The 19,488-nt window shown below is 36.6% G+C and overlaps 1 protein-coding gene across 11 annotated transcripts in view; it reads right to left on the bottom strand.

The window, feature by feature from the left end:
* The window catches only part of CDC42BPA (CDC42 binding protein kinase alpha), a 372,601-nt gene that overhangs the window by 79,252 nt on the left and 273,861 nt on the right, over positions 1 to 19,488 (bottom strand). For all 11 annotated transcript variants that reach the window (XM_072647658.1, XM_072647660.1, XM_072647659.1 and 8 more), the window contains 2 exons: positions 14,656 to 14,761; positions 10,566 to 10,690 (listed from right to left, as the gene is read on the bottom strand). In XM_072647658.1, coding sequence (XP_072503759.1) covers positions 10,566 to 10,690; positions 14,656 to 14,761 — 231 coding nt within the window. The remainder of the gene's footprint in view (positions 1 to 10,565; positions 10,691 to 14,655; positions 14,762 to 19,488) is intronic.

The raw sequence follows: 19,488 nt of genomic DNA, 5'->3' as shown, positions 1-19,488 counted from the left end.
AGGACCCTTGGCATTGGTTTTTCAGGTCTCTCTGGAACAGAAATCTCCTCCACTCCATTGTTCTGTGGCTTCTGCTGCTCCAGAATTTGTTGGGAGTTCTTCTTTACAGGTATTTTATGGGCTGTGGGTTCGGAGCTAGCATATGTATATCTTTCTACTCTGCCATCTTGGCTACTCCCTCAAGTTATTTTTTTTTAGATTAAAAATGGAATTCTTTCCTGGGTAACTTCTATTTTTTACTTTATTGAACAGTCATTTATTGAGTTCCATTGTTTCCAATGCTTCCTTGTCTACTCCTTTGATCTACTGTTCTATTCTTAAACCAGTATCAGGTGCTTTTGACAACTGCAGCTTTTTATTAGAGTCTGAGGTCTGGAAGAGCTATTTCCCCCTTTATTACTAATTCTTTTCACCGTTTCCCCTGATGTTTTCCCAAAATGGATTTTGTTATTATTTCATAAAATTCCATAAAGTATCCCTTGTATAATTTGATTAGTAATACATTAAAAGCATAAGCCAACTTTGTACAATATTGTCATTTTTATTATAATGGCAAAGCCTAGTCATGAGACTGAATATTCCTCCAGCTATTTAAGTTGTTCCTTATTTATTGAAAGAGCACTTGTAGTTAAATCTATACAAGTCTCTTGTGTGCTTTAGTAGATTGAACCCTAGATACTTAATGTATTTTGCTGCTATTTGGAATGGGGTTTCCCTTTCTATTATTGCTTCTTGGATTTTATTTTTAATATATACATAGAGATACAGTTGTTGTTTTTGTTTTGGGTTTTTTTCCCCTTTGGTTCTTTAGATTACCTTTATTTGTCATGGAATATGACCAAGATTAGTGGTCTGAGTTTTCTCAAACAAGATTAGATTTTAGATTTTATAGATACCAAGCTTAAGGCAGCTGAAATGTTATCAAATACTGTGACTCATGCTATAAGTATCTTATCTTCTCTATGTTCTGAGACTAAATGTGTTTCCACAGACAGCAAGCCTGTAGTAATGGGAATGTTGTGTCTCCATCACAAGTATCTTCTCCTCTGAGGGTTCTGAGACTAGATGCATTTCCAGAGAGCAAGGCTATAGAAATAAAAATGTTCTCAGAGAGAGTATCCCTCACCACCACTATCTTATCCTCTCGGTGTTCTGAGATAAGATGCATTTCCATAGATAGCAGAGAGTAAAGCTGTAGTAACCAGAACATTCTGAGGAGTGTATCCTGCCACAAGTCTATTGTCTTCTAAGTGTCCTGAGGCAAGTCTGTAGTAATCAAAATGTTCTCAAAGGCCACTAGTGTCTCTTGTCAAAAGAATCTTCTCCTGAGTGTTTTGAGACTAGATGTGTTTCCACAGAGAGCAAGGCTGTATTAACCAGAATGTTCTCTAAAAGCATGTATCTTCACCTACAAATATCTTATTCTCTTGAGTGTTATATAGTTTAGTTGACATTTGTTTTTCCTTCTCCTTTGTGATGGTGAAAGGTTCCTGATATTATTTATACACTGCATACAGTTTTCAAATGCATCCATAGTTGGGCTGACTTTTTTTCCCCACCCTCACAAACCCTGCTTGAATACACCACCCCCCCCACACACACACACACGGGATCCTCAGGGATCAGTCATGCTGGGTGTTGGAGAGGAGGAAGAGAAGGGGCTGGGAAAGGGAAAGGATAAAAAAGCAGGGATACTCTGCCTGAAGCCCCCTCTCCTGACTCCATGGGAAGGGAAACTTAAATTGCCTTTTCCAGAGTCCTACAGTTGATAGTTGGGGACTGATTTTGTAGCCTTCAACTTCACTGAAGCTATAATCTTAATTAGTATTTTTGCTGATTCCCCAGGATTTTTAAAGTATACCATCATATCAACAGACATAGCTTTAAGTTTTCTTGGTCTTTAACTTTTTTTGTCTATATTCATGTCTTTAATTTCTTTCTTTTATCTTATCGTTGTTGCTAGCATTTCCAGAACTATATAATAGAGTACAGTGAGTAACCTTGCTTTACTCTCTATTTATTGGAAAAAGATCAATCTCCACTGAATATGAGTCTTACTTTTGGTATTAGCTATGTACTTATTGTGACACTAAAAAAAAGTCCCTTTATGCCAGGCCTGCACAACCTGCAGCCTGTGGGCCACTTACAGCCCATGGTGAAAGGATTTTGGGCAGCCTGTACAAAATATAAAAGAAAACATTCTCTACATTTTTGCAGGCCACCTGAAATCCTTTGATGTGCCCATGGGCCACAGGTTTTGCAGGCCTGCTTTATGCTTACATTTTGTAGGGTTTTGAGCACAAATGAGTGTTATACTTTGTTAAAGGCTTATTGGTTTTCAGTATGATTAATCATATTGAATGTTTTCCTGATGTTGAACTATTCTTGCATCGCTGGTGTAAATCCAACTTGTTCATAATGAATGTTTTCTTGGATACACTGTTAGTGTCTAAAATTTTTATTTAAAATTATAAAATCTATAGTTGTTAAGATAGCAGTCCATAGTTTAATTTCTATGTTTTGTCATTTTAAAGCTTAGATAATAGGACTACATTTGTATCATAAAAGGATTCATGTAGGTTTTCATACCAAATTGAGTGTGCATGTTATTCCTTCCTTGAGCCAAATGTGATGGGAGTAAGCTTCACTTTTTTCCTCTCACCTCTCCCCTTTTTCCCTCCATTGAAAAAACCTTGCCTCTTTTATGAGAGATAATTTGTCCCATTCCATTTCTCCCTTTCTCCCTTTCTCCTCCCAATATGTTCCTCTATCACTCCTTTATTTTTATTTTTTTAGATATCATCCCTTCCTATTGAACTCACCCTGTGCTCTGTCTATATGTGTATGTGTGTATGTGTGTGTGTGTGTGTGTGTGTGTATAATCTCTCCAATTACCCAAATACTGAGAAAAGTTTCAAGAGTTACAAATATTATCTTTCTATGTAGGAATGTAAACAGTTTAACTTTAGTAAGTCTCTTATGATATTTCTTTCCTGTTTACCTTTTCATGCTTCTCTTGATTCTTGAGTTTGAAAGTCAGATTTTCTATTTCGCTCTGGTCTTTTCATCAAGAATGCTTGAAAGTCCTCTATTTCATTGAATGACCATTTTTTCCCCTGAAGTATCATATTCAGTTTTTCTGGGTAGGTGATTCTTGGTTTTAATCCTAGTTCCTTGGACTTCTGAAATATCATATTCTAAGTCCTTCAATCCCTTAATGTAGAAGATGCTAGATCTTGTGTTATCCTGATTGTATTTCCACAATATTCAAACTGTTTCTTTAGCTGCTTGCAGTATTTTCTCCTTGACCTGGGAACTCTGGAATCTGGCTACAATATTCCTAGGAATTTCTCTTTTCAGATCTCTTTCAGGAGGTGATCGGTGGATTCTTTCAATATATATTTTACCTGCTGGTTCTAGAATCTCAGGGCAGTTTTCCTTGATAATTTCATGAAAGATGATACATAGGCTCTTTTTGATCATGGCTTTCAGGTAGTCCCATAATTTTTAAATTGTCTCTCCTGAATCTATTTTCCAGGGCAGTTGTTTTTCAAATGAGATATTTCACATTATTTTCTATTTTTTCATTCTTTTGGTTTTGTTTTAAAATTTGTTTTTCCAATGAGATTTCACATTATTTTCTATTTTTTCATTCTTTTAGTTATGTTTTGTAATTTCTTGGTTTCTTGTAAAGTAATTAGCTTCCATCTACTCTCATTTTTAAAGAACTATTCTCTTCAGTGAGCTTTTGAGCCTCCTTTTCCATTTGGCTAATTCTGCTTTTTAAAGCATTCTTCTCCTCACTGGCTTTTTTTGCACCTCTTTTGCCAATTGAGTTAATCTACTTTTAAAGGTGTTATTTTCTTCAGCATTTTTTGGGATCTCCTTTAGCAAGCTGTTGACTCACTTTTCATGATTCTTGCATTGCTCTCATTTCTCTTCCCAATTTTTCCTCCACCTCTCTTACTTGATTTTCAAAATCCTTTTCCTCTTCCATAGCCTGAGATCACTGTATATTTATTTTGGAGGTTTTAGATGCAGAAACTTTGACTTTTAAGTCTTCCTCTGATGGTATGCATTGTTCTTCCTCATACAAAAGGATGGAAGAAAATACCTGTTCACTAAGAAAGTAACCTTCTAATAGTCTTATTTTTTTCCCCTTTTTTGGGCATTTTCCTGCCTGTTTACTTGACTTTTGAGTCCTTTGTCAGGAGGAGGGTATACTCTGGGGACTTATAAGTTCTCAGTTCCTCCAAGATGGTACAATCAAGTGAAAGGAGTTTATTCCTCTTCTGGCCTGTGCTCTGGTCTGGGAACTACTGCAAACTTTTCTGCCCAGAATCTGCAGGTAGAATTCCTTCTTCAGAGCTTCCACCAGCTCTACCATGCCAGCCAGCACTTCTCACCCCAGGGCTGAGATCCAAATCAGTGGCTCAATTTCCCCAGCGTCTTTAAGCCAAGGGCTCCAAAAATGGACACTGTGGGGCCAGACCCTGTTCCCTTCTCCCCTAGGTGAAAGAGCTTTCTCACTGACTGCTGAAGCTGTCTTTGGCATTTGTGGGTTGAGCAATCTGGGAACTGCAGCTCCTATCTGGGATCTGTCACCCCAGCCTGCTCTGGTCCTGTGCAGCCAAGACCAGGCTGCACTCTGTTCCACGCCCCATGTGATAGACCTTTCCTGTCGGCTGCCTTGGGCTGGAAATCTCTTTCACTCTGTCGTTTTGTGACTTCTGCTGCTCTAGAATTTGTTGAGAGTCATTTTTTATAGGTTTTTTATGGGCTATGGGGGGTGGGGGGAGCTTGTACAGAACCATCCTTTTACTCCACCATCTTGGCTCCATCTCCCACGTCTCTTTTTATTTGCTGCTTGAAATTGAATCTTTAAGGGTAGTTCCCTTGAACCCAAAGTTAGTTCTTTTCTTTGCTGCCAGAGGTTCCATTTTTGGAAGCTGCTTTCTTCCTACAGTTGCTCAGTTTAACTCCCTCCCTTCATCTATATCTGGAAATTATATGTCTCTACTCTTTGTTGAATGTAATATCCCCTATTATTTGAAGAGCTCATCTGTCTGCGTAGAAAAAAAAATTCAAACTACCCTGAAAGCTACTTTCCATTTTAACTTAACTTCAGAACTTAGCAAAAGCCAGTTTTTCAAAGACAACCAGGGGCATGGCAATTCTTCTACTCCCTAATGGTAAGCAGGCCCATCTGATTCCTTCAAGGAGAATTTCAGACTTCATAAAAGTATAACACTTTGTTAACACATTAACACCTCATCATCATCTCTACAACCTATCCTTTACCTTCAGTGATTTACATAGTCTTAACACTTAGTTTAGTACCTTATTACCTGCCTTTACATCTGATGTTAAGAAATCATGGACCAACTCCTTATTTAGGAATTATAACTAATTTATATAATTATAATTAATACTGATGCCTACAAGGTGGGTATAGAGACTGTGCTGGCATATCCAGGTCTCCCTGTTGGTCTTGCCAACTGGTCTCCCCTTTCTCTAAGGCAGGGCCGAACAACCTGTAGCTGCTTGTGGCCTGTGGGTCACTTGAAGCATGCCAAATGATTTCCAGAGACCCTTGAAAAATGTAGAGAAAAATATCCTCTACATCTTTTGAGGGCTGCCCAAAATCCTTTAGTATGTAGGGTCTCAGGTTGCTCAAAGGGGAAGTATATTGTTGGTAGGGTAGGGTGTGTGGACAAATGTGTCACATTCTTTGGACTTTAAAAGTTCTTTTCCTTCATAGATGAGATCAATATGACCAAGTGACAGACAGGTGGCCTTTGAGATTTTGAATGCTTCTCCCAATGAAGAATGTATAAAGTTTCATGAACATTTCTTTGCAATGGCAGAGTACTTCTCTTGAGCTTGGTGATTTCTTAACTTATTCAAAATATAAGAATGAATACTAAAGTCTCCTAATCTGTGAATGATCTGATTGGTTCAGACTTGAATTTCTGGTTTTTATGTTGTTCAATTATTTCAGTCATGTCTGAATCTTCATGACCCCATTTGAGGTTTTCTTGGCAAAGATATTGAAGTAGTTTGCCATTTTCTGCTCCAATTCATTTTACAGATGAGGAAACTGAAGCAAATAAGGTTAACTGACATGTCCAGGGTCACAGAGCTAGTAAGTGTCTTGAGGCCAGATCTGAACTCAGAAGATGAGTCTTCCTGACACCAGGCCCGGCCCCCTATTTATGGTAGCCCTTACCTGCCAGTTTTAGCATTTATACCATGACTATAAAAAGGAATAGGGAAGTCTGAGCTGAGAGCCAGACAAGAGGAAAGAGAGAAAGACTTTCAACAAAACTGAGAGTGTATCTGAGGTGGTAATGGCAGGGGGAGACCTAGTTATTTCCACAGACTACCCTCAGAACTGTTAACAGTGACTAAAAAGTAAAGGACAGAAGTGTGATTCAGTTTCATATGGGCCCCTGAAGTCACATGCCCCAGTCTACTAGAAGGAAGAAGGGGCAAAAATAAAAAGAAGGGGAAGATTTCCTAGACCCCACGTTTTTTAACCAGCCTTCATGGAAAAGAAGGTGTCATTCCTGGACAACACTAATCTCTTAGAGAAGAATTGAGTTTATGAGTTAGCTGAATGGCTTAGGTTTATTACTGGGGTGATTTGCTTCTTTAGTAATCTCAAGTTTATTTTCTGTCTGGGACTAGTCCAAATCTTAAAGATAGCACTATAGGGCTGAAGCCTATGAAGGTCCCTTCGTTGGATGGTGGGACTCACTGTTAAAGGAGAAGTTTTATCAACTGTTTTTATTACAGGGAGTCCTTTGTGTGGCTTTGCATTTTCTGTGGGGTGAAATAAAAGAAGTTCTGTACCTTCTGTGCATTGTTATTCTGAGTGCTTGCACAGGAAAGAGGATCTTATTTACTCACATCAGAGGAGTTTCACATACAAAATTATATTCTGAGGTTATCAGAAGAAACTCAGTATTAGGGCAAAATAAGCCAAAGAAAGGATTCTTAAAGACACAATCATGTAGGTCTAGAAGTTGTGGTTTTGGACCATAAGATATATACATATTATTTTATATAACCCTCCAACATAGCAAAGAGGTATTATCACTTATCTTATAGAAAAAGAAATGGAAGCTCAGATGGGAAAAGTGATCACAGAACTAGTTTAGTACCAGAGGTAGGATTTAGACCCATGTCTTCCTGACTCCAAGTATATATACTATCCATTATGACACACTGCTACTCATTAACTTTTCAAGAATTTATGACAGACAGCTAGGTAGGTAAGAATGCTGAACTTGGAGTCAAGAAAATATTATCTCTGTACCTTTGGGCAAGTCATCTACCTTCTCTCTGCCTCAGTTTCCTCTTCTATAAAATGGGGATAATAATAGCACCTCTCAGTATTATTGGAGGATCAAATGAAAAAACATGTATATGGTGCTTTGCAAGCTTTAAATCAGAATAAAAGTGCTAGTGATGATAATGATGATGTCATATATCCAAATGGAACATAAGATCCTTGAGAATAGAATACACTGAGCCACCCAAAAAGCTTCCTCATACAGAATTTATGCTGTTGGTCTTTTCTTTTGTCTAGACTAGTAACTATCCACTATCTCTAAAACTGCTTATGTAGGAAAATGTGTTATGAGTTCCTACTTGGAACATGTGAGTTCCTGTCCAAGTCTCCCTGACACAATGAAACTCTGAACACAGAAATACCCCGGGCAGACATAAGGGTTCTCTTTCTTAATATGTGGGCAAAGCAGTGCACCTTGAAGGAAAAGTAACAGGTGGAGTCTTTCATTGGATGAAAACTCAGACATCGTTCTCTTATTGTCTATGGCTATCTTCAACCAAAACTGGAAAGAAGAAAGCAATGTAGATAGCCCTTTTGTATGAGATGGTCACTTCACATGCTTTTTCTTGGGGCCACAGGTGAGAGGTGGATAACAGGTGGACACCGAAGTGGATGAACAGCCTTGGAAAGGGCTCAGCAAGCACTCACACCAGAGGAGCTAGTCCTCTTCGTGCACCCCATACACCCCAGTGGCTATGTAGGTGGCTGAAGCAGGCACTATGGAGCACTTAACGCTTGGTCAGACTTCAAAGACTCCAAGGTCATCCACTGAACCCTGGGCCATTGTCAGTCATCTTGAATTTTGTCCTGCCACTGGACTTAGATGCCTCAGGTAGACAGAGACTTTGTGCAATTCTGGCTCACTTAAATGCAATTCACATACAAGTCAAGTGAAGACCTATGAAGTCATTGGTCCTCTTTGAAAACAAAGGATGAACAACAACATAAGACTTGTCCCCTATTATTCTATGACCAGGTAGTGAGCATCAGCACGGCAGTTTGGCTGCAGTACATTTTGAGTCTCATGTTTGTGCAACATGAGAGTGCAGCCAAAGCATGAACAGAATTTGTGTACTTATCAGAACATCTGGGATTGGGCTGGTACCTTGTATATAAAAGGGACACAATTTGTGAGAAGCTCATAATAATCTATGCTCTCAGATTCATCAGAAATTATGTACTTGATAAGGCTTCTCTGCTAATGTCATTGTGTATGTCAGGTCCAGAGCCTGACATTCCCCCTCAAGCATTATTTGATCTAAGCGCTATAAAATGTTCTATAAAGTGGATATATATGTATTTTGGAAGTGTTTATAGAATCTGCTTTGCTTGATTTTTTTAATCTGTTGTGAGGTAGCGTGGAAGAATGGAACATTGGATTTAGTTTGTATGGCTTGGGTTTGATTCACAGAACTGCTACTCAATAGCTATATGACACCGGGACAGTTTGCTTAACCTATTGTTTCATGGTTTCCTCCTATGTTATAGGGAGTAATAATACTTCACTACTTAATCCCAAGATGTTGAGAAAAAAACTTTGTAAACCCTAAAACACTATATAAATATGAGCTTGTATTATGATTATCACATGCCTCACCTCAACCACTAGGCTGGAAACTTCATGAGGGAAAGTTCATTTTATGCTCTTTTACATATAGTAAGCATATAATAAAATATATGAGGACTAACTGATTAGCTAATCTTTGAACAATAGCTTCCATGTCAAGTGGTTTCCTTACACTGCTGATTTTAAATGTAATAGTGTCCAATCTTTCCTAAATGACACTGGAAGACTAGAACCAGTAACTTGTGTAGCAAATACACACTCAATCTTAATCTTCCTTCTACAAACTTTTACAGTGATTTTACCCAAGCCTCTTTCTTTCCTGCCCCTGCCCACTGTGATAGCTACAAGAAAGGAAGAGGCTCTAGATTGTGATCAAATTCATTGTATGTTTAGCATTCAAAATCCTATTATAATTTCTTCAAAAGGAAAACTAAGTTTGCTATATACCTTAGCACAGTAACCTTGATTGCTGTTAAAAATGATATTCTCTGGCTAAGTACATGAATTGCATATATTTACCAACTGGTAGCTGCACTATATGGAAGTCGCCCAAAGTTCATAAGCCAAAGCTTTATTTAAATATGGGCTTTGTGTTTCAATAGATAGCAAAACACTATCAACTGGAGTAGACTTCCTTAAAAAGAGACCATTTGTTTACTCACTTTTTATTTGAATTTTAAAACGAGACTCCTCAGTTGGTAGAAGAGAAGATAAATAAAACACAGTTTTCTCTTTTATTCTTTATTAATTGAATTTTTTAAATTAAGCATAGTTTAAAGAATCAAAAGATTAGTAACTGAGAATAGACTCCCCAAGTAATTGGTCTATAAAAATATTTAGAAATAAGTGATTTTCAGATAAATTCAGCATTGAGACAATGGGAAAAATGGTGGTTGGGAGGAAGGGGAGAAGTCATTTGAAAATAAATACCAAAATAAAGATTTATTCATTTCTAATAAGAGAATAAATCTCCAGTTGTTTTTGCGTATGTTTTACAACAGACAAATTAGTGAAAGCACTAGGATTGGCAATTTAATAATACAATTTAAACTTAAGTTGATCCAAATTACTACCCATTTACCAAATATTGAGAACTGATAAAATTGTAGTTAAAGTTAAAAAAAACTGCATGTAAAACAATATTATAATAAAGAAAAAATGATATATTCTCTTCAGCTGCTTCTTTCTATAGGCTTTTTGTTCCTTAAAGCCATGACAAACTTAACTTTTGGTCTTAGAAAGGGGTGACTAAATCTTATTGAAGTATTTCTTAAGTACCAAAAAATCTAATCTGTACAATAAAAGGGTAGTTAACTTTGTTCTTACAGAGAAAGAGTAGCTTTCCAATGAATTGTGGGAAACCTGGTGGCGGAAATGTGGCCAAGGTGGGAAGAAATAAAGGAATTTCCTGTCCCTATACACACAAATCACACAATGGTGTAAAAATCATTGAATAATAGTAGTAAAGCCAGAGTTTCTAGGATAAACATTTTTTTCCTTCACAGTGGAAATATGGGAGGGATAATCTTTTTGACAATTAAAACAAGCTAAAGACATTATTGGCAAACACCTAGTAAATGAAATCATTTGCCCAATGACCAAGTCCTTGAAACAGGACGTATTTAAAAGGGGAGTACTCACCACTGAATAATTTCTGTGATCTGGGCTTCCCAATGTGCCACGGATTCCTTTTTGTCTGCAAGATCTCTCATCTCTTCTTCTAGCTGTCGGTTGTTTATACTTAGTCTCTCAAACATAGCAGTGAGCTGAAAGGGCATTTTAAGACATGTAATCTGAATTATTCACTGAGACAGTCTGTCAAATTTTTTTGACTTACACTAAGAAAATGATCTAATTATCTGGAAACTACCTTGAAATAACACATCAAAATTCATTATAAAATCTGTTTTCACAATTTTACTCCCAAATTGAATTTTGGAGATTAGTGTCAGCCTCAAATCTGCTTTGTTTTAATAATGTCACTTTTCAAAAGACTTCTTCCTTTCTAGCTCCTCAAAAAGACAGACACAATTGCCTAAGTTTAATTATCTTGTGTATTTAAAAAAATCTTCAAAAAGTCACAAAAGATATGTGTGAAAATTTGTGAGCTACTAGACATTTAGAATGCTACAATTTCTGATAAGAGAATTCTTCATTCAAAAAAAGAACATTAGGAAGAGCTACAGTTTTGAGCAGGGGACTTTACTACATAGTTGAGATATGGGAATGGAATTAAAAATCACATCAAAAAGGCAATATAATTTTTGTACTCGTTAAACTTTTCCTGTTTACAAATAGGTAAGCCTGATTATATGTGGGCAGAAATTTGTATCTCATCCAAGCATTAAAGCCTGTTAATTTGCAGATAAGGTAGTCTATGCAAAGGTGATATATACAGTCATGCTCTTTATCCTGTTAAGTACTCACTGCTTTTTAAGGCCTTCACTCCAAAGTTTGCAAACTATATCATTTCTTCTAAAAGACTACTTTGCTAATTCTATTTAAATCATAGAAGAGTTAATATTTTCATTATTGGCCTTCTTTCAATTGTCCATTTTACTTGAATGTTTTTTCCTTTACATTCCCAACATACACATCTTTGCAACCTTGGAAAAATAAGTCAAGATACAAAAGTATATTTTTCCCTTAAAAAATTCATTTGCTCTGATTTTAAAGGAACATGACACTTACTTAATCTGTAGCTAATATTCACTAAAAAGAAAAACTTCATCTCTAAAAACTTTACCTAGTATTTTATCTATTTCTTTTCTACTTCTTGCTTTTTAAAACCATGAACCATGTCTATTGATTATATGTATTCTTGTCAGAGAAAGGACGGATTTTTTTTAGGAGTTGGAGCAAACCATCATTTTTATTAGATATGCCATACATTTATCAAGCACATTTCAGAAACATTTGTATTTTAAACTTGTCTTCTGCAAATAGTGACATATATTTACATGTGACTATTTAAAAGACAAAATTTTGAAATAAAGGATATCCCTGATGATATGTAATGAAATTCACAGTGCATCATAAAAAATGAAGGCAACATTTTTAGGTAACGGAATTTTAAAAGGCAAAATGAGACATATTTTTATGCACAGACAACATGGGAATTTGTTTTGCAGAGGTATGCACATTTGTTAAAAGGTTTTTTGTTTTTGTTCAGTTAGGGAAAAGGTGAACTGAAAGAGGAAGAGTTAATAAAATAGGTAAGAATTTTTGAAATAATGTGTGTAGAACTAAAAGTTTTAAAATCCTTCTTTCTACAGTATAAAAATAAAGACTACAGCTGCCTCTTGGGTGTCTTTGTCTTAAATGACTGAGAAGGAATCTAGGTTCTCTTTTTCTAACCAGATATTGGTACAGAGTTTTTTCAAAAGGAATCATACAAAGTAGGATGTCTGAAGCAGAGGAGGATACAGGCTATAGTTCTGATCAGTAACCGCACTCTGCTAATCTCCATGGTTTATATAACGAATATCAAAGAAAACCAAAAGGGGCCGCCAAACCCCCTCCACCCACCATGTAAAGAAAATCACAAGACACAGAAGCTGAAGATACTGAATGTCACATGGGTTGTCAGGCGCTATTTTTCTTGGTTAAATAGTAGTGCTTCTGTTTTAACAAATGGAAATGACTAGTATAAAAACATATTACTGATAAGACTTTAAAGAAAAAAGAAGTAAAAATTATTCTTAAGAGAAAAAGTAGGAATTTGTACAAAGAGAACAATGTGAATATGTAAATGGAATTCATTAACTAACTCAAAATTTTAAGACATGTATAATAAAGGGAAAGAATTTAAAATAATGTTTGGTAAGGACAGTGTCAGGAGAGCTAGGGATTATTTGATTTTCCAAACTTCATAAAACATTTGGCTTGTTTTGCTGAAAACAACTTGAGAACAAGTATTAGTGTGTATGGTAACATCATATACAACTAAACAGTATTCTGAAAGATGACCAAGTCTCAAATTATGACTTAAATAAATTTAAAATAAAATAGTTTGTGTGAATTTTAAGATTTTAGAAGCAAATCTTGCAATGTTTTAAGCAAATGTGCGACTAGATACAAAAAAGTCTAGTTTCTCTTTCAATTAGTTAACATGTACATACCCGTTAATTACCACAGACTTAGAGGTCATTTCTGTCTTATAAACTCAAGAGTTACATTGAGATCAGAAATTACACATTACAAGATGATTTCACTTGGAATCACTGTGTTAATTATTAAGTGCAAGGTATAATTACAGAGTGCAAAGGAACAATCTAAAGAGGTATAATGTGTAGTAAAATAGAGAGGAAAAATGGTCAGTTACTCTGTTGAATTAACATTTCACTTCATTGCTAGTTTTTACATTATAGCTGGCTCTATTTAAAATAAACATAATGCTAACTTTTCTTAAGTGATCCTTTAAATTAAAAAATCATGAATCAAAATAAGGCCTGGTCAGAAAGACTGGAGAAAGAGGACTAGGCTTCTGGTATTTTTTTGGTTCACCTTGCACAGAATTTTGGATTGTTTCTGCTGTTCTGCCTCAGCTCTAGTTTCTTTTCAGCTTTTAATTTAAGAAGGTTTTAATTTGCTTCTTTCTACAAATAGCTAGAAAAATGATTTTCCTTAAGGGCAGTTGTCTGATTATGTCATCCCTTTATTCAATAAATTCTGGTGGTTCTCTTTGGGGCATTTAAAGTCATTCACCACCTGCCTTTCCACCCTGGTTCCTTCTATGCCCCTGGCCTCGACCTCTGACCTTTGCACCTCCTCCTCGTCCTCACCCTGCCTCTCAGACCTCCTGAGGAACAGCTCAAGTGCTGTATCCTGATCCTTCTAGCTGCTGTCCCCTTCCCTTACTAATACCTTCTATCTAGTTATATACACCTGTTTATGTCCATGTTGTCTCCCCTGACAATGCAAGTTCTTCAAGGGCAGGGATTGTTTCTTTTTGGTCTCTTGTGTGCCCAGCTCCTAGCACACAGTGCTTGGCACAGTCAACAATAATAAATGCATGCTGACTGATTTTGGGGCGCATCCAGATTTCTCACTATTGCCCTCTATTATTACCCCTCTTCTTTTAGCAGCAGCATTCTCTTTTCTTTTATCCCCTAGTATAGAACCTCCTTCCCCTAAAACATTATTTTCTTTAACATTCATCACCGTCTAATTTTGAGCTTTTGGGAATGTAAATATTAATCTCTGAAACATTTTTTTGTTTTTTCTCCAAAAGAACAGCCTTACCCCCAAATCCCTCTCATCCCCAACAAGCCCTACTTGGTCACTGTTTGGGCCCCGACTGGTACAGAATAAATGTAAATGACAATTGTTTCTGTTTTGGCCAGAAACCCTGAGGGTCTTTCCCTCCCAGATCTATTTTTTTAAAAGACGTCATTCTTGGTCTCATTTTATTAAGTCCTAATCACTGAATGGGCTCTGCCTCAGTCAAACTGAGACCTGTTAAATACCTTAGCTTGAAAAGGAAAGGTCCCCCATTGTATCCTGGGCCATCTCCGGTCATCCTGATCTATATCTGGCCATTGGATGTAGTTGGCTCTGGAGGAGAAAGTGAGGCTGGTAACTATGCACAGCCCTCCCTCACTTACATCCAATTCAATTGCACGCCATGGCATCACCTCTGATAGTCCTCTTTGAGAACTATGGTCATAGTCCTTTTCGAAAACAAAGGACAAACATCAGCAGTAAATACTTGTTGGATTAAACCACTCACCTTATCAAGCTCATTTGAGAGTTTTTTGTTTTCTTCAGTCAGTAGAATCTTTTCCCGTTCATATTTTTGTTTAAATTCACTTTCAAATTCTTCCCTTTCATTTTGGCTAGTAAATTACAAAAAACAAAACAAAGGAAAAAAAAGGAGTCATACCATTAACATAAGGAAACAATTTCATGAAAACTATTTTTATGGGCATTTCTGTTTCACAGATGAAAATACTACCATAAATTAGAATATTATAATTATTGAAATGAACTACTACTATATGAAGAACAATTTTTCTTAGTGTGTAGGCAAATACATCATGATCTTTTTGGGGATGGGAGGGAGGGAATAGACCTATGTTTTCATCAGGATAGGAACTCATGGAATAAAACTCCAACAGCTGAGAGGAGGAGAACCTCACCTTTAACTTAGAGACTTTTAAAGTATCACCTGGAGAACTAAGATATGTCCATGGCCACACAGTTACCAGTAACTCAACAAGCATTCCCTCTGTGCTAGGCACTGTGCTAAGAACTGGTGGATACACAGACAGAAATAAAATGAGGCCCTGCCTTCGAGGAACTCACATCCTCTTGAGGAGACAAGCTGTACCACACCTATACAGGACACCTGCCAATGAAATACAAGGCAGCTGTGGCTTCTAAAAAGGTACTCCCTGTAAGCCAGAGCGAGCAGGGTTTCACAGAGCACTTTAAAGAAGCACATTAGGCTTTTCTGAGTCAATCTGCAGTTTTACGAGATTTAATCAGGAATATTATTTTAATATTAATTTTAGAATTAATTCTTAATTTAGACAATGAAATATCTTGCTATGCTAATTTCAAAAAAATATTTTACTGTTAAATAATTTCGAAAAGACATCATTATAGTGAAGTAAGTATGAATCAAAGTTCTAAAATTCCTTTTTTTCTTGATAGCATGTAAAAGACATATACATACATATGAAATACATACAAATCCACATACACACAGCATGTACGTGTATACATAAACTTTAACCGAGTGCTGAGCACATAACAAGAAGTATGTGAAAGTGTGTGCATATTTTCTGACCAGATTTACAATTACATCAATGGTAGAAACTCATGGTGAAGAACTCTTACCAGTGTAAATCTGTCATGTAGTTAAATGTCAAACAAATTCAAAACAACACAAAAATCCTTCAAAGTTAAAGAAAATGATAGATATAGAAACAGAGGCCACAGAAAACTGCATGCACACAGGCACCTTCTTTATACCTGTGTATTTGTGTACACATGTATATGGGGAGAAGGGAGAGAGAGAAGCAGCACGATTTGAAGATTAGCTCTACTACGTAAGTGACTTTGAACAAGTCACTATCTTTCAGACTAAATTTTCTCATATACAAAATGAAGGAGTTATCTTTGCTCTCTTCTAAATATAAGATTCTATGAATCAGCTCAAACAATAAGCATACAGACTCCATCAAAACCCTAGAAAGTAGATTAAATATTTTTGAAAAATTTAGTCAACTGTAAGAAAAATGTCACAGAAAGAAAGTTAAGGGATTAGATATTTTATCATACCAGTGACTCAAATTCATGGTAAAACTGGAATCTCTAAGAGTGGCAAAAATGAGATATAAGCTGAAAAAGCAACTATGGACCTAGTTCTCTAGAACTTCCAGTATTAACATTTTTATATATTTACATACATACTCAAACTGAGAAATATATTTTGTGATATACAGAATGCAACATGGGCATATGTTTTTTTCTCCCCTAGTCAGCAAGTATTTATTAAACATTTAATAAAGAAAACCAAGATGACAGAGTAGGGGCAGTTGAATTCTTCAAACACTCCCCGCTAAATGACTAAAAAATAACACCTAAAATAAAATTTTGGAGTGGTAGAGCCAACCAATGATCAAAGTGACAGATTTTTCCAGCCTAAGACAACCTAGGAGGTTGGCAAGAGAAGTCTATGACATTAGAGTGGAGGGATAGCCTCGAGCATAGGTGGCAACAACACTTTAGGCCGTAGAGAATGGGGCAACAGCAGCATTGGGAGCTCTCAGCTCAGAGACCATCAGAGGGTCAGACACCTAATCAAAAGAAATTACAGGGGAACTTTTGCTCTGGAAGCAGCTGGTGCTGACTGGCAACTCTACTGCTCATATGCAGTTCTGGGTCACAGTTTGAAGGCAAAGAGGAGTGCTTGTGGTCAGTTACAAGGGAGCAGGGACATTACTTAAAGTTTCAAGACAGATAGGAGCACTAGCACTTCTCGTTACAGCAAGTAGGGGACCTGGTCACAGTTCCAAGACCAAGAACACTACAGCATGTGCTTAGGAGGAGAGTTGCGGTTGTGGTCATAGTCCCAGGGCCATGAGAAGTGCTAGTGCTTGCAGCTGAAGAGAAGCAGGGGCGTTTTCAGGGTAAAAACAAGAGTGCATATCATGAGAATACTGACCACATTTCTCCAAAGATCACACCACCTTGCAAGCACTGAAAATTTGCAAACCCTCAGAGCTAGTTCTGAAAACAGCAGCACAGAAAAGCCTAAACAATGGGACAAGACCTCCTATTCTTAAGTGAGCAGAACTCAAAGTAAAAAAGTCAAGAAATAGGCTGGAAAAATTAGCAAAAAACAAAATAAGAACATGACCATAAAAAGCTACTCTGGCATTAGGGAAGACCAAGAAACAAACTCAGAAGACAACAATGTGAAAATAGCCACAAGCAAAGCCTCAAAGAAAAAAATGCTAACTGGACCAACAAAAATTCCTGGAAGAGTTAAAGAGATGAGAATGGCAGAGGAAAAACTGGGAAAAGAAATGAGAGTGATGCAAGAACATTACGAAAAGAGAACTGACAATTTGGTAAAAGAGGGGTCCCCCCAAAATACTGAAGAAAATGACACCTTAAAAAACAGAAATGGTCTAATGGTAAAAGAGTCACAAAAATTCAGTAAAGAACTTAAAAAGCAGAATTGACCAAATGGGAAAAAAGAGGTACAAAAGCTCATTGACAAAAGTAATTCTTTAAAAATTAGAATTAGCAAGTAGAAACTAATGACTCTATGAGACACCAAGAAACAGCAAAACAAAGTCAAAAGAATGAAAAAAATTAAAGAAAATGTGAAATATCTCATTAGAAAAACAACTGACCTGGAAAATAAATTGAGGAGAGATATTTTAAGAATTATTGAACTATCTGAACACCATGATCAAAAAATTAATCTAGACATCATATTTTAAGAAATTATCCAGGAAAACTGTCATAATATTTTAGATCCAGAGGGTAAAATAGAAACAGAAAGAATCTATCAATCACCACCTGAAAGAGATTCCAAAATGACAACTCCCAGTAATATTATAGCCAAATCTCAGAGCTCCAAGGAGAAAATATTGCAAGCAGCCAGAAAGAAACAATTCAAATATCACAGACTACAGTCAAGATAATACAAGATTTAGTAGCTGCCACATTAAAGGATTAGAGGACTTCGGATATGATATTTGAGAAAGCAAAGAAACTAGGAATACAACCAAGAACAACCTACTTGGCAAAACTGAGTATTAATCCTTCAGGGGGAAAATCAACATATAATGGAATAGAGGACTTTGAAGCATTCTTGATGAAAAGGCCAGAGTTGAACAGAATATATGACATTCAAACACAAGACTCAAGAGAAACACAAACATGAAAAAGACATCATAAGGGACTCAATAAAGTTATACATTCCTATAAAGGACAAAGATACACATGCAACTCCTAAGAACTTGACCATTATTAGAGTAGTTAAGAGGAGTCTACATATAATTGATTACATTGGGAAGATCTAAAAAAATTTGAAAGGGTAAGCAAGAGGGATGTACTGGGAGAAAGGGAATTGGACAGGTAGAATGGGGAAAATTATCTCATATAAAAGAGGCATACAAGGAAAAGATTTTACAGGAGAGGGGAAAAGGGAAGGCGAGGTGGCAAGAAATGCTTGAACCTCACTCTCATCAGAACCAGTTCAAAGACAGAAGAATACATATACACACTCAGTTGTGTATCTTGTCCAACAGGGAAACAGGAGGGAAAGGGGACAAGATAAAGGGGGCCGATAATAAAGGGGAGGGAAGATTAAAGGAGGCAGTGGTCAGAAGCAAAACAGACTTTTGAGGATGGACAGGATAAAAAGAGAGAAAGATAAGCAGAATGGGATGGAGGGAAATAACACAGTTAGTAATCATAAATGTGAATGGGAATGATATGGCCTTGCCCATAAAACAGAAGCAGATAGTAGAATGAAATAGAAACCAGAATCTAACAATATGTTGTTTGTAATAGATACACCTCAAACAAAGACACACACACAGAGTTAAAATAAGGGGCTGGAGCAGATTCTATTATGCTTCAGCTGAAGTGCAAAAGGTAGGGGTAACAATTATCTCAGACAAAGCAAAAGCAAAAACAGACCAAATTAAAAGAGATCATCAGGAAACTACATTTTGCTAAAAGGTACCATTGATAATGAAGTTAACAGCAAAAATTTTTACAGCAAGTTTCTCTGATAAAGGTTTCACTCCTCAAGTATATTGGGAATTGAGTAAAATTTGTGGGCCAGATGGAGAGGTGTGGGTTAGCAGGCTAGACAAAAGTACAGCCGGTAGGACTTGAAACATAATAAATGGTCAGTACCATGAGGACTCATGAATAGTTATACATCTAATTTCACATGAGATCTACTAGAGAGGAATGTGCCAGGGATCTGTTTGTTGTTGTTTATATAATTGTGTGGGGTTGCATCCGAATTTGTGGTTTTCTTGGCAAAGATACTGAAGTGGTTTGCCAATTCCTTCTCCAGCTCATTTTA

Source organism: Notamacropus eugenii, chromosome 2, assembly GCF_028372415.1.
Source record: "Notamacropus eugenii isolate mMacEug1 chromosome 2, mMacEug1.pri_v2, whole genome shotgun sequence".
In the NCBI taxonomy this organism is placed as follows: Eukaryota; Metazoa; Chordata; class Mammalia; order Diprotodontia; family Macropodidae; genus Notamacropus; species Notamacropus eugenii.
This window is presented reverse-complemented; position numbering and strand designations above follow the sequence as displayed.